Source organism: Centroberyx gerrardi, chromosome 1, assembly GCF_048128805.1.
Source record: "Centroberyx gerrardi isolate f3 chromosome 1, fCenGer3.hap1.cur.20231027, whole genome shotgun sequence".
Lineage (NCBI taxonomy): Eukaryota > Metazoa > Chordata > Actinopteri > Beryciformes > Berycidae > Centroberyx > Centroberyx gerrardi.
The window spans coordinates 1,253,289-1,268,803 of NC_135997.1; the positions used below are offsets into that span (position 1 = coordinate 1,253,289).

Sequence of the window (15,515 nt, forward strand, 5' to 3'; positions counted from 1 at the left end):
CAAATATTTTTGAATGTAATGCTCCTGTTTCACTCCAGGCAGCTCCACACCCCCACCAACCTCCTCCTCCTCTCCCTGGCTATCTCAGACCTCCTCATGGGCCTCCACCTCCCGGGTGTAATCCTCAAAGAAGAGACCTGCTGGTTCATGGGTGACATCATGTGTACCGTGGCTTACTTAGACATCTTCACCAACATCTCTGTCTCAGTAGGAAACATGGTGCTCATATCAGTCGACCGCTACGTGGCTATTTGTGACCCTCTGCGTTACCCCATCAAAGTCACTCACAGAAGAGTTAAAATCTGTGTTTTTCTGTGTTGGGGCTGTGCTGCTTTGTATAACAGTCTGATTCTAAAGGATCACCTAACACAACCAGGCAGGTATAATTCCTGCGTTGGAGAGTGTGTGGTTGTCATTAACTACAATGCAGGACTTGTTGACCTTGTTTTTGCCTTTATTGTTCCCGTTACTGTCATCATAGTTCTGTATATGAGAGTATTTGTGGTGGCTGTGTCTCAGGCTCGTGCCATGCGGTCCCACATTGCAGCTGTCACACTCCGGGTTTCAGTGACTGCTAAGAAATCTGAGAGGAAAGCAGCCAGGACTCTTGGTATTGTCATAGCTGTGTTTCTAATATGTTTCTGTCCATATTACTGTCTCTCTCTGGCAGGCCAGAACACCTTGATCAGTGCTTCATCTGCGGCATTAGTGGTCTGTCTGTTCTATATTAACTCCTGTTTAAATCCTGTGATCTACGCCCTTTTCTACCCCTGGTTCAGAAAAGCTATTAAACACATTGTTACACTTCAGATACTGCAGCCTTACTCCTGCGAGGCCAACATACTGTACAGAGAGGATGTGGAGTGAAATAAGATTTTTTCTGTCAAGAGAGAAATGTATTTGCTCATGCTGTTGTTGAGTCAATGAATTCAACAGGCCAAACATGTGGACAAAGTAAACAATATGCCCCAGTTTGTTTTTGTTTTTTTTGCATATTCTGTATGTGATAGAAATCTGTACTGATCATAGCACACATAAATTCCCTGTCTCTGAGGAGCAAACACCAGCTCAATGAGAATAAAACTGAAGTTATCTTATTTGGACCACAGCATTTGACCAATATTATTTCTCCTCATCTTGGCCCATTGGCCCCCTCTGTTAAACCACATGCAAAAAATCTTGGAGTCGTATTCGATTCAGGATTGAAGTTTGACAAATCAATCAGGTAGTAAAATTAAGCTTCATGCAGCTCCGCATCATCTCCAAACTCAGATCAATTCTCTGTACTTCTGACCTGGAGAAAGTCATCCATGCCTTCATATCATCCCGCCTTGATTATTGCAACTCGTTATATTTTGGTATCACTCAGTCTTGTTTATCCCGTCTCCAACTAGTTCAAAATGCAGCAGCAAGAGTTTTGACAAGGTCAAAAAAGAGGGAGCACATTACTCCCATTCTTGCCTCCCTACACTGGCTGCCTGTTAGCTGCAGAATTGATTTTAAAATCCTGATGTTTGTTTACAAGGTGTTAAATGGTTTCGCCCCCTCTTACATTACAGAACTCCTGTCCCCATATCACACTGTCAGAGTACTGAGATCGTCTGACCAAAGACTTCTGTCTGTCCCGAGATCCAAGTGTTATGGGGACAGGGCCTTCTCTATCGTTGCCCCGAAACTATGGAACTCTCTTCCTCCCACCATCCGATTCTCCCCCACTATTGAGATCTTCAAGAGTCATCTTAAAACACACTTCTACTCATTAGCTTTTAACTGTGCCTAACTTAACGAGCTCAGGTATTTCTCCTGAAGTCTCTGTAGGTCTGTGTTGTCACTTTGGGCTTTGTGTGACCATGTGCCTTTCACTATTATTATTATTATTATCATTATTATTTATCATCACTCTGATTTTTCTCCTCTTCTATTGTGTTTGTTTCCTTCTTTTGTTTGTTTTCCTCTGTGTGTGTTGTAAAGCACTTTGGATCAACTGTGTTGTGTGTAAAGTGCTATATAAATAAAGTTGAGTTGAGTAGAAATCTTGATGCTGACCTATATTTTCACAGTCATGTTAATCATGTCACAAAGTCATTTTTTACCATCTGAAAAACATCTAAAATATAAGAGGCTTTATATCTCAAGCAGACTCTGAGAAACTAGTGACTAGTGACTAGACCATATAGAGAGATTACAACTAATTCAAAATGCCACTCATCACATTACACCGGTTCTTAGATCCCTTCACTGGCTCCCCATAAATTTTTGAATTGATTTTAAAGTTATATTATTTGGATATAAAGCAGTCTGAGGACCTCAGACTGGCAGAGTCAGAATCATCTTTTAAATCTCTTCCTAAAACTTACTGTTATCATTAGGCCTGTTTATAACCTGCGGCTTCTATTCACTTCTCAACCCTGTTGCCTTGACTGATATTTTATTCCATTTGTTGTTATAACTATGGCTGGATCTGTTTACCTTACCTTTTGCTTTTTAGTGTTTTATTTTCATTATTATATTTTTTTATTACTTTTACCTCACTGATTCCTCACTGATCTGTCCTTTGTTCTTTCATCTCTCTTGATTGTGAAGCACTTTGTGACTTTATTTTGTTTGTGAAGCACTTTGTAACTTTGTTTTGAAAAGTGCTATATAAATAAAGATGATTATTCTTATAAAGCACTCAATGGCCTTGCACCAGTTTAAATCAGAGATATACTTGTTGTATATGAGCCGAAGACAGACCTCAGGTCATCTATTCCCTGCGTAAGTTCAAAGCAGGGGAAGCTGCTTTACAAGTAAATTAAAATAATTTATATTTACATTAGCTTTTGATGAACTCTTCTTTTGTTGTTGCTGTTTTTGTGTTTATATATATATCTATATATATAGATATATATATATCTATATATATATAGATATATATATACCAATTTATATATGTATATAAATGTATTTAGTTATTGCCCTTGCCTTTGTAGGCCTTGAATGTGTATTTCTTTTTTATTTTACTTATTCATTTTAGTTTTCAAAGCACATTGTGATGTCTTGTGTTTGAAATGTAATAAATTGACATGACTTGACTATGATGTCTATCAGACTGTGTCTCCCTCTGCTGTTCATTGTCAGTATTACATCTAGAATACAACATGTTATGGGACTGACATTTACCTTAGCACTGTGGGCCTTTAGGTGATGCTGTTATCTGTACCTGCTTACAACAAGTGAGCAGTTACAGGTTCAGTGTCTTACTCAAGGACACTTGGACAGGATGTGTGGCTGCATGGACACACACTGGCTGCTGCAGATATGAAACCTGTGTCTTTTCAGTGACAGGACTGTCTCTAGCTCTGACTTGGAATTAATGTACATCATATTCAGCTTTAGATCAGGACGGATTATCTCACTGTTACTGCAGTCGTTCTTTTACTGTAAACATTTTGTGTTTGTGTTGTTTCCATCTAGTTTTTCTTGTCAAGAAAAAGTCACCCCTTCTCCCAAACCAAAACATGTCTTGTGCATTACATTCTGGTCTCTCTCCTGCTCCTGTGGGTGGAGAAATTGGTCTCTCTCCTCTTCTACGATGGATTTCTCCCTGTATGATTGTTGAACGTCTCTTGGTGCAAAATGGCGGCTCTAGAAAGAAGCCCTCGCTCTTTGATTCTGAGGGACTGACACCAAAACCTGACGTTTACCGCTGATGTTTTACATCCTGAAACATGTTCTCATATCAAACTCCATTGTAGCTGCTGGAAATATCTGGAGGTGACGTTGCGTTGTCTACGATTGGACAGGACGCCGCTTTTTCATCTAATATCCCAGAAGTGTGGTTGTATGTTTCCAGGTATCATATGGACTGCTTGACGTCTTCACTAAACACACCTGAAGGTGACTGGATTTGTCCAGAGTGTGCAGTCAGTCCACACACAGGTAAAGCTGCCTAGTTATGACATTTTGGTATATATATATATATATAAAATGTCATTTAATTGCAACTTTAAAGAAGGGCTGAAATTCCCATAAAAAAAAAAATATATATATATATATATTATATATATAATTGTTTTTTTTTTTGTGGTGTTTGTTGTAAAATATTTTTCATTTTTCATTTCATTGTGACTTTAAAATATGTCCTTCTACAGACGGCTCCATAGTGGAGGAGGAGGTTAGTGATGGAGAGCTGACAGACCTTCTAGCTGAAGCAGCTGACTCAGCGTTCACCACCAGTCGCCTTCGGCCCTCCACTGTAAATCAGCCCAGTGGCTCCGCTGGACGACACAGCCAGAGGATCCAGAGCAGAGCCAGCAGGCAGTCCAACCCCCCATCCCACCCCTCCTGGGTCAGTTTGACATTTCACAGAATAGCATCCATTCATTCTCCAGACAGCATGAATGAAAAATGCATAGGTCCCCATTCTCAATATGTGATAATGTTATAGCTCCATGTCAAGTTTATTTGTATAGCCCTTAACCACAGTTACAGCTTCGGCTTCGCAAATACGAATAAAACGACACCCCCTAGTCTTTGACCCTTAATGAGAACAAGGAAAAAAACATGGGAGAAACCCTTTTATTATGAATGTGTCAGAGGTGAGGACTCGAGTCACATGATGTGGACTCAAGTCAGACTCGAGTCACAGCTTTAATAGTTTGAGACTTGACTTGATGCATGAAGAGAAGACTTGAGACTTGACTTGACTTGGGTTCTGGTGACTTGGGACTTGACTCTGACTTGTACTTTGATGACTTGAAAAGGTTTCTAAAGTCTTGCCTTGAGATCTTGTGTTTGTGTAAATGACTTAGATTGAAAGTGATGAGATTTGTTCCAGCAGACGACTGAATTTAAATTCTGTTTTCTGAATTTGTATGGAATGACTGAATTTATTGAAGTTGAAACTGATTATAGAAATCAAACTCATGATGCTCTTACCAAGTTTCTATCCTATTAAAACCATATTGCATTGAAAAGTCCTAGATATTTAGTTTTCTTGAAGATATTAAATTGATACTGGACTGCTTGAAACATGATTTGGTGAAATATTTACACCACTGAAGCACTTATAAAGTATATGGAGCACTCTTTTTCATTTTGGTCTTTAATTTCAATTCAGCACCTTTCTTGAACTAGGAACGGTATGTATTTTATTTTAGTGACTATCATCTCACACCATAACGTTGATGTTTAGGACTGTAAAGAATCGTGAATCTCTATTTCTTTTTGTTTTTTCTTTCAGCATGTACCTAAATACCTGTTAAGGGCATCAAGGTCTGCAGACACAACAGGTGAACTGGATGCAAGTAATCGTGGTGATACCAGGAATACTTCAGCCAGTAAGTTATCATTTATCAGTTCAGTGCACCTTGACCTTTGTCCAGAGGTTTGAGAGTCTCTACAATCTGACATTTAACATAACTGTGTGTGTATTTCACAGAGTTAAAGAGAAGAAAAAGAAAGAATCATGCAACTTGAACTCTTGACAACAAGCTCCAACATCTTTGCTGAGTAGCCCATGACCACAGTGAGGCAGCATTGTGTTGTAGTAGAGTTGACAGTTGGCTGCTGAGGTGTGGCCATGGAAAGGTCATGTGGAAGAACTAAAACTGTCCCTGCCTTCAAGTGCTGTTGGAAATACATAATCATGAGTTGAACAACCCAACAAAGTGATAAATACGACTGGAAATTTTTCTTTACAATCCGGTTTGCTGAGATGTGACATTTAGGGGACAGAGAGCATGTAAGCAATGTCAATAACTGATGGTAACAATGATGTGATTTATTACTAGATGTTATTGTTGGCATCTCATGTAATAACTTGTGCTGTTCTATGTTTCTATGTTCACTCTTAACTGCTGGGTAAACTTTCACTTTAATTTTTAGCTATGTTTTCAATAAAGTAATCAAAATCAGAAATACTTTATTGATCCCCGAGGGGAAATCGGGTTTCGTTGCAGTTGCTCACATTCTAGAAGGTAAATATATATAGGCATAGATAAATTATAAGAAAAATAAGAAATAAATATAAAAATGTGTAAAATATGTGCATTATACTACAATAAAATAAACATATGTAAAGTATGTGCATTATACTACAATATATAACAACAATAATATAGACATAAGAATTTGTGGGTGGGTGCTGCTTTTTTCCTTCCCCTTTGTTTTGAATTATTGCACAAAATTATTACCGGAATCAGTATTGCACAGTTTAAAATATAAATTATAAATTATGGGGTTATTAAGCTGCTGACAGGGGTGAAATAAGTCCAAGATCCAGTCTACTGACTCAGAGTGTCTAACACTCTGAGGGAGGAGTTGAAAAGTTTGATGGCCACAGGCAGGAATGACTTCCTGTGGTGCTCTGTGGTGCATCTCGGTGGAATGAGTCTCGCACTGAATGTACTCCTGTGCTTGACCAGCACGTCATGGAGTGGGTGGGAGACATCGTCCAGGATGACATGTAACTTGGACAGCATCCTCCAGACACTGCCTCCAGAGAGTCCAGCTCCACCCCCACAACGTCACTGGCCTAATCACAACATCAATACATGCTTGTACATTCCTGAAATACATCCCTGTAGTATCTCCTCTTCATTCTGCCACTGCATCACAAAGTAGCTCTGTGCCACAGTAAAATATCAGCCACTAAAAAAGTTACTTTTGTTATGGGGTCCATTTTGTTATTTCCACCAAAAGCACTTGAATGCGTGATAAATTGAACTTGAGACTTCTGACCTTGGAAGTAGGACCTTATGAGGAGCACTTGAAGGCAGCCTATAACTCATGTAAACTAAATGTATGCTGGTGTTAATTTATGTATTGGTGGGAAATATGGGGGAGAAGTATGGATTACAAACATGTATGGATTAAGTTACAGATGTTACTAGCATAAAGTATGTCAATAAACCAACTGTAAACCAGAAAAAACTATTGATAAAGCATTGTGGTCATCTTTCCTTGACTTATATTTTACATGGAGATCAAAAATGAAAAGTCAATTTGTTCTCATACATGTGACATGATTTTCTGGCTTACACATTGCATTTTGCACAAGTATTGTAACCATAGGACAGTAATTGTAATTCATGTGCACTCTTCTCTTGTTTGTGAACTGCAACAAACTTATAAACCATCAAAATGGGAAGTAGCCATTTGTGTTTGTGTGTGGTATGATGTGAAATATAGTATCATCGACTAGTTTGACTGTGCAAAGTCCACATTCTCACTTCCCTGTCTCTCTGACGTCAGTCTCCACCCTCAGCACTGTGCTTGAGGAAGTGACTGGGAGAGAAAATCTGTCACACGGACATCTGGAAATATGGAAATGGCTCCTGTAAATGGTAAGGAACCTAACATGCGTGCAACTTCAGGTTCAAATATGATTAGAGGTGTGGCTACATTGTACATTGAAATGTTTACGTTTATGTGAGTTTGTAGCATAGTGGTAATAAATCAAGACATGTATTGTTTGCAATGTTCCACATTACAGAACATTGTCACCCTCAATAGTCTTGAATATGTACAAAATAGTATGAACACATTAAGGAAGATGTATGAACATCAAATAGTCATTACCCAATGCATGTGCCTTTTTTATGAAGTCAAATTCCATGCCATTAATGTTAACAGAGATGTTGTAAAGGAGAGGCTTAATGTTATAACCACTGACCATGTTTTTCAGTGGATGAAAAAACACTTTCTGCCATGCTACGTTTTAATTTGTGAGAGGGGATATATTCCTCTCAAGATTTTGTGCTTTGAATGAATAGAAGTCAAAGTTGAATGTATGTTTACCATTCATAACACAGGGAACAGTAAGAAGGAATGGGACCTGTCAGGGCGGAAACTGAAGTCCCTTCCTCAGAGTCTCCTAACACAGGGAGAGGATGCCAGAAGAGTGGACCTGCAGAGGAACAAACTGAAACGGGTCAATGGCATCTCCAGACTAGTCCACCTCACAGAGCTTAATCTCTCCAGGAACGAGATGGTGGAGTTCCCTCAGGAAATACGTAACCTGTGCAACCTAGAGAGACTCTGCATGAGCCACAATAACATCAGGTCCATTCCAGAGGAAGTCTTCCCACATCTGCAAAGATTACAGTTCCTCAAACTGAGCACCAATCTCTTGGCCAAGCTTCCTTCAGATCTAAACCAGTGCACCAGTCTCATTTACCTCAACCTGTCCAAAAACTGCCTGCAAGACCTCCAGCCACTAGTTGGTCTCCCTAAACTGAAGGAGCTTTTGGTTGAGAAGAACCAACTGACAGAACTCCCGTCCCAGCTCTTCCAGACAGGAAGGTGTGAGTTGACCTTGTGCAAGGCCACAGGGAACCCGTTGAGGTGCCCACCAGAAGAGGTCTGTGCCGGAGGGGTTATGGACATTCAGAGCTACTTCTTCCAAATGGAGGAGAACCCAAACACAAGCAGTGCCTGGACAGTCAAAACTATGTTCCTGGGCTCCTCCATGGCAGGGAAGTCCACACTTTGCCGCAGCCTGAGGGAGGGAAGGCCTGTCGAGGTGGCAGAGGAGGACCGGACCCAGGGTATCGAGATCAGTCAGCTGTACACCCAGGAAGTCCGCTTCCTTTTCTGGGACTTTGCAGGGCAAGAGGAGTACTACCTGACACACCATGTCTTCATCACACCACGAGCCCTCGTCATCCTCGCTATCGATTTGGCCAGGTGAGAATCATGAATAATGTTCTTTCCTAAGTATCTGCTAGAATGGTGATTTATCTTTAGAGGATCATGAATTTAACTAATATGATGAAACTTCGACTCAATCAGCTACAGCACTGTAGACCCCCAGTCTTTCAAAGACCAACTGTGGTTCTGGATAAACAACGTACAGTTGCGTGTCCCTGACTCGGTGGTCCTCCTGGTGGGAACACATTGTGACCAGTGCCGAGACCAGGGGGAGGTGATGGAGAAGAAGAAAGACATCGATGAGAAGGTCAAAAACATGCTGGCAAACAGGAAGAAGGTTTTAAAACAGCAGAAGAAAAATCTGAAAGAAAACAAAGACCTCTCTCTCTTTTCTGACCAGCTGAATGAGCTGGATTGCCTTTTGGAATACAATTTACAGGTATAGATTATTTGAACTGTATAGTATATTGTTATAATGTACCATTTTTCATAGCTTTACTCTCGACTTTCTGTTCAGATTCTGGATCTCATAACAATTGACTGCACAAGGGCTGAAGATATCGTCAACCTCAGAAGTCACATTTTGATGTATATTCGCTCAGAGAGTACGTTTCCATTTGCTGAGAGCATCTTACCCAGAAGTTATGAAGACGTGGAGCAAGCCATTCATACCCTTGTTGCACAAGAACAAATTCCCCAGCATGGTTTGTCAACTTTTGTATACACCAAGGCTTGTACACTGTTTGTACTCAGTTGATTTCACAGAATACCTTAATTTAAATTCCTTTTCCTTTCTATATCAGGTATTGTTCCCTTTGAAGAACTGAGTGAACTGATCTTGAACCTTGTTAAACTGAGCACAGAGAGTCTGCACTCCATCCTGCGATTCCTCCTGCGATACCTCCACCGGATTGGGGTAATTGTTTGGTATGAGGACATTGATGCACTCAGTGACAGAGTATTTGTCCAGCCTTCGTTCCTCATCTCACTCTTCAAGGTCAGCAGTTTCTTTGTACTGTACACTCACATACACATGTGTATTAATTAGGACTTATTAGACCAAGTAAATGTTTTAGTGTTTGACGCAAGTATCTGAAGAATTTAAATAATTCAGCTACTGTTGAGGAACAATGGACAAAACTTCAACTTTAGTAAACAACATGTTTTGGTTGCAATAGCCTTCGTCAGTGTTTGTCAGAATTACATGCATATGCCACATAGGTCCAACATCCGGGACTTCCAAGTCAGTTGCTAAACAACATTACATTCACGTGTTATTTTGTCATAAAATCAAACTCAGAAGACAAATGAGAAACAAACATGGACGTTCTGCAGTTTAACGAGCTAATTTATTGAGCTTTATTTAAACAAATGTTAATTATGATAGTCTAGCTAACTACAAATGTGTAATAAAGGTGCATGTGTGCATAAGTATTTTCTTACCGTCAACTGACACTAAGCTTGATTTGTTGGGAAGACTAAGCTTATCGCTGCATCATAACTTGGAACTTCATTGTAAGGCAAGGCAAGCTTATTTATATAGCACATTTCATACACGACAATTCAAAGTGCTTTACATAAGTAAAATGAAAATAAAGACAGATAAAAACACAGATTAAAAAGATAAAGAAAAGTGAAAGTGCATTAAAATCACATTTAAAAGAAAATATAAAAGATAAAAAATAAATAAACATTCTAGTGCAAATTAGTGTTGCCCTAAATTTCTTAAAAAGCCCTGGCGAACAGAAAAGTTTTAAGCCCTGATTTAAAAGATTCTAAAGTGGAGGCAGACCTCAGATTTTCTGGAAGTTTGTTCCAGGCATAAAAACTAAAAGCTTTGTTGCTTTGCTTTGTTCTGACCCTGGGAACAGTAAGCAGACCAGTACCTGAAGACGTGAGGGATCTGAAGGAGATCAGAAATGTATTTTGGTCCATTTTCTTAGTCCCGGTTAGGACCCTGGCAGCAGCATTCTGGATGAGCTGCAGTTGCCTAATAGGTTTTTTAGAGAGACCTGTAAAGACACTGTTACAGTAGCCATTGTACAACTTTGAAGCCAGTGATAGTCAATAAATATATTCAATGGCATTCAAAATGGCCACCTCGCATAAACCAACCAGATGCCAGTATTTTTTTAAAAACAATTGCTATCATTTGGACCATATGAGGTCCAACCCCTTAAGGACATTTTTCATTCCTTTGGCACCTTGGAGGAGTTACAAGGTTGCGACAGATTTTTTACCCCTCGACTTAAGTATCTGTACACAAACATAAACATTATATTTTTTTCACTCTCTCCTCCTTTCTCTTCTTTCCTTTGTCTTTGTCTCCTCCTTTCTAGACCATTGTGAGACATGACCTGGTGCAGCAGCTGGAGAGGATCCCCCGAGATCTTCTCATGGAGGAGGGAGCTCTCGTGAAACAAAAGTTCACCTGGGTGGACGACTTGAGGAGCCGAGGCACCCTGCACAATGCCGCCATGCGTATCTTGGTCCGCAGAGAGCTGGAGAAATTGGTCCTGGAAGATGACGACCTGGTCAAAGAAGTGGTGGGGACCAAGAGGGAGGAAGGGATAATACTCAACCTACTGCAGCATTTTGAAGTCTGCCTCCCAGCTAAGGTGGGGAGCCCCCTGAACCCCCAAGCACCAGAGTTTATCCCCGGTGAGAAGCGGTGGCAGTCACCCAGCGTGATAAAGAGAGACCCAGATGGAGCCTGTCTGTTCCCCAGCTACCTGAAGGACAACCTTATAGTGCGTCACAGGTGGGGCGAGGACAAGCAAGATGACCTAAATGTTCATGTGTACTTCCTTCCTGAGATTCCTCATGGCTTCTTCCACAGGTAGTGTAGCTTGAAACATGTGTCTCCCCAAACTGATATGGCATGCATTAAATGGCATATGTTCACTAGAGCACATAGTGTTTGCAGGGTTCCGTTATGTTCAATTGTATATACTGTATGCAACCACCAGGCTGATCATCAAGATGTGCTCCCTGTACCCAACTCACTGGGTAGGGCAAGAACAGTGTCTCCTCTGCTGTGGAAACAGGCTGGCTCTGGTGAAACAGAGGAGTAAAGATGAAGATCCATTCATAGAGATTCGCTGCAGGAGACCTGAGAAAGATGACGGTAAGAATCTATGATCGTTCTTTTTTTCCTTTCACGCTGACACCAAATGATCCACACAGCTACAGAGAGCTGTTCTCTCTCCTCAGAGTTTCGTCAGTCATGGGATCTGATCCTAGCTGTGATGTCCAAGCTGTCTGTGTTGTCCAGGCAGTGGCCAGGACTGACCCAGCAGGTCCACACCCCTTGTCCCGAGAGAGACTGCCCACACTACTTCACCTGGAGAGACTGGCAGGAGCTCAACAACGCTGACTTTTATGACCTGTAAGTGCTGCTTGGCTTGTGCAGTTAATTGTGTCGTCCTAACACATTGCCATTTTTGCTTTCGGTACATTATTGTGCATTGTGCTTTTTTGAACAGTGTGCAGGAAGAGAAATTAGTATGCCAGGGAGGACATACACGACGGACAGAGCTGATTTTCCCAAAAGGTAGGAAAATGTCTAGTTTCATGTCTAATGTAAAAGGGATAAAATGCACAATGACATTTGAGTTTGATTTTACAGTAATCAAGAATGTTTGTTTATTCCAGTTCCCACGTTGTCCAAGTGAAAATGAGGAGTTGAAAATAATTTCATTGGAGAGAAATGCAGCACCAACCTCATGAAGACGACTGACTCAATATGTTCACCTTGATCCACTGGGATGTTGTGTATCCTACTAAGTTTCACCTTCCATCCACTTGGCCTCTACTGAATTAGCCTTGTAATGGGTTTCAGACATTAAAGAAACAAAACCTCTCATGATCCCATCACTTGTATTGCCTCAATTCCTGCTTAGCTGGATTTGAATGATTTTTAGCCCCAAGTAGTGCCTTTTCTCCACTGTTTTAATAATGGAACGTAGTGTTAACTGTAACTGTTATTCCTGGATTATATTCAAATGACAAAAATGAAGTAATTGTAATCAGCCCACATTTGAAAATAAGCAGTTTCTGTCTGACGATTGCAGTTACATCTACAGTAATTTAATGATTTTGCATGCTCATACATTTTTTTTACTTTGATTTTTTTTAAATACATTTATTTACTTGACCTTTGAAAGAGAAATTACTTAGATTCACTTCATTTCGCCTCTAAGGCTTTATTACAAACTCTTGCAACTGTGTACTGATTATTATTGTTGTGGATTTTTGGATGTTGCAACAGGTTTATTGGCTGAAAGGCCTTCTATTGTGAGAGAGGAACTGAAACTGTTGTCTTTCTCTGTGTGAATACTATGTAGACCTACAATGCTGTTGTATGACAACTAGACCTTCATGCATCAACCCTATAAAACGATCTGCAGAAATCACCATTATCTTATTCTGTCCATTTTAATTAAGAGTGTTTTTTCAAAACATCATGTCTACCAGATTCTCGGCTACTGGTAACATGAATGCCACTTTAAAACATATAATAATAAAATACATCACTTTTACCATCAGCTGCTGAGGCTTCCATGCTCAGCACCACCAATTATTTTCACCTTCCAGTCTTCTGCTGCTGTCAGAAATATCCTTATTACAGGCTGACTGCACATGAATGACCAAACAAAGTGGTAAAATAGGACTGGGAAAAGTGGACATTTTTTGTGATACTGAGTTGGGGCTGAGAGCATGCAAGCAATGGCAACAATTGGTGGCATAAGTATTTATATGTTATTGATTGGAATGCTCTGTAAATAATTGGCATTGTTGTATGTTTCTATTTTTACTCTTTGACGTTTTATTTGATTGATTTCTAAAATCAAAACAGCCACCATTTTGTCCTATTATTTCAGGACAAAAGCACTTGAATGCACAACAAGCTGTATTCACAATTTTCCCGAGGTCGTAAATGGCAGCAGCCCCATTTCAGTTTAAATTTACCTTGGATTGTTCATGTACCTTCTGCTTTTAATATCGGGAGCAGCAATAGTTTCACTCTGCGTACTTTGAATGGGCCAATTGGCTTCCGGTTCTGGGGTTCCTCTATTGGAATGGAGATTAGACCCCCCCCCCCCCTCTCTCTCCCCTCCTTGGTGGGACGGGGACGCCGGAGGACACGCGCCTGGCTCGCGAGTCTGGTGTGCCTGACCCTCTCAGAGGAGGAGGGGATAGGGGGGGTCCCATATAAAAGAAGCTGTTTCTGCTGTTTTTGTCCCATTACTGTCATCACCCAGCTGTCAGTGTGCTAGTTGTGGGAATACCAAGACCGACGCTGCGTAATTTGCGCTTGGCTATCCAAAGCTGAGCCTTCTTTTTATATTTCATACAATACAAATGGAGTTCACTTCACCCTCCACTCTGTCTCAGCATTTTGCACACTGTGCGCTGCTGATGATTTCAGAGAGCCAGATTCCCATGCCTGCCTCCCGGGCTGAAAGCCGTGCGCCCGGGCCAGCAGTGCGCCCGGCCGGACCTGCGGTGCCGGGCGGACAGCGCTCCGCTTCACCGCAGCTCTTGCGCTGCAAAAGGAGAGCCAACCTGCCCGGAAGGATTGACTTGGCTTTTCCTCACCATCAGCAGCGGCTGTCGGTGTCCCGGAGAAACGAGCGGGAGAGAAACCGGGTGAGACTGGTGAACGCCGGCTTCCAGACCCTGCGCCAGCACGTGCCCAGCGGGGCCGCCAACGGGAAGCTCAGCAAGGTGGAGACGCTCCGGTCGGCCGTGGAGTACATCCGGGCCCTGCAGGGGCTCCTGGGGGAGAACGAGGCGTTTCAGACCGACGGCGTCCCGTCACCCTCCCTGACCGTCTCCAGCGCGCTGTCAGCGGGACCCGAGTCGCCCCGCTCCACCTGCTCCTCTTCCTCGGAGGACGGAGGGAGATACGAGGAAGCCGAACTGATAGATTTTACCTCCTGGCTACACAGGTAGGCGCGTAATTAGGCGAATTAAAGCTAAACCGTCTGTAGTTGTGCATCCATGTTGCTGAACATTACAAAAAATATCAAGGGACATAATCTTGATGCTAGTGAAGTAATCTGCCCTCAAGACATTGTCACTTGATGCTAGAAAATTCTTGAAACAAGTCCAACTGCACTGGAAAGAAGTGAAATTATCTCACCCCACTGGCAGGTTTCTTCACTTGCTTTAAGAAAAACAAGATTTAATGACTCATCATTAGATTAAATAATTTAAGATGGACATTTTTTGGTATGAGTGTTATTGGGGGAAAGAGGCATGTGGTTACAGTAAAATTTAGCTACTAAATTGTAATACTGTAAATTAATTAATACCTAACCAGTGTTTTCCCTCCTAATAACAGATACTGACAAGGATCCTGCAGCATTTGATGAGACTGAGGAGTGATGTGAGGCCATTTGGGTTTCAACTCCTGCACCCCCCATTGGACTCACAATCTGGATCAGATCATTTCAAACAAAAGCAACATTGAACCTCGCTGGGAACCATTGTAACTCTAATATCATGTTGGAAAGTAGAGACAATGGCAATTGGTTTTTATTTTATTGTTTTTGTAAATATGTGAATACACACGTGCTATAGTCTAAAACTGTATATATATTGTATGTGATTTTATAGAGATCTTATTTTTGTATAATGCTAAAAATAATAAACAATTTTATTTATACCGGTTTTTGATTATTTGACATTTATTTTGTTTAAAAAAATTGTCAGTGTGAAACCGCTAAATTGTAGGGCTGTGTGTGTGTGTGTGTGCGTGTGTGTGTGTGTGTGTGTGTATGTATGTATGTGTGTTAATAACAGTCCATTTCTCCTGTGAATGGCCCCTGGGCCTCATGGCCTCGGGGTAAAAAGCTCCATCCATTTGCATTTGC

The 15,515-nt window shown here is 41.1% G+C and overlaps 3 protein-coding genes across 3 annotated transcripts; all 3 read left to right on the forward strand.

Annotated features, from left to right (window-relative positions):
- On the forward strand, positions 1-867 carry LOC139930072 (trace amine-associated receptor 13c-like; the record flags this gene model as incomplete). Its single annotated transcript, XM_071923146.2, has 1 exon — positions 1-867. A coding segment is annotated over one exon (867 nt), but the record flags the coding sequence as incomplete, so codon positions are not given.
- A 2,975-nt stretch (positions 868-3,842) lies between these two features.
- Positions 3,843-13,021, forward strand: LOC139930071 (malignant fibrous histiocytoma-amplified sequence 1 homolog). Its single transcript, XM_071923145.2, has 12 exons — positions 3,843-3,879; positions 4,134-4,330; positions 5,225-5,288; positions 7,797-8,670; positions 8,776-9,073; positions 9,152-9,338; positions 9,438-9,631; positions 10,974-11,473; positions 11,604-11,761; positions 11,848-12,022; positions 12,120-12,187; positions 12,289-13,021. Exons 1-12 carry the CDS (start codon positions 3,843-3,845, stop codon positions 12,306-12,308), a joined length of 2,772 nt encoding a protein of 923 aa, XP_071779246.1. The 3' UTR covers positions 12,309-13,021.
- Positions 13,022-13,944: 923 nt separating this feature from the next.
- On the forward strand, positions 13,945-15,160 carry LOC139930093 (achaete-scute homolog 1b-like). Its single transcript, XM_071923176.2, has 2 exons — positions 13,945-14,588; positions 14,984-15,160. Exons 1-2 carry the CDS (start codon positions 13,999-14,001, stop codon positions 14,988-14,990), a joined length of 597 nt encoding a protein of 198 aa, XP_071779277.1. The 5' UTR covers positions 13,945-13,998; the 3' UTR covers positions 14,991-15,160.
- The last annotated feature ends 355 nt before the right edge of the window (positions 15,161-15,515 follow it).

Bases quoted from the DNA above. Each gene is read 5' to 3' on its own strand.
- LOC139930071 (XM_071923145.2), top strand. From the start codon at position 3,843: ATGGACTGCTTGACGTCTTCACTAAACACACCTGAAG. The intron at 4,331-5,224 runs GTCAGTTTGACA...TTTTTCTTTCAG, and splicing joins CCCCATCCCACCCCTCCTGG to CATGTACCTAAATACCTGTT. The intron at 12,023-12,119 runs GTAAGTGCTGCT...TTTTTTGAACAG, and splicing joins AACGCTGACTTTTATGACCT to TGTGCAGGAAGAGAAATTAG.
- LOC139930093 (XM_071923176.2), top strand. From the start codon at position 13,999: ATGGAGTTCACTTCACCCTCCACTCTGTCTCAGCATTTTGCACACTGT.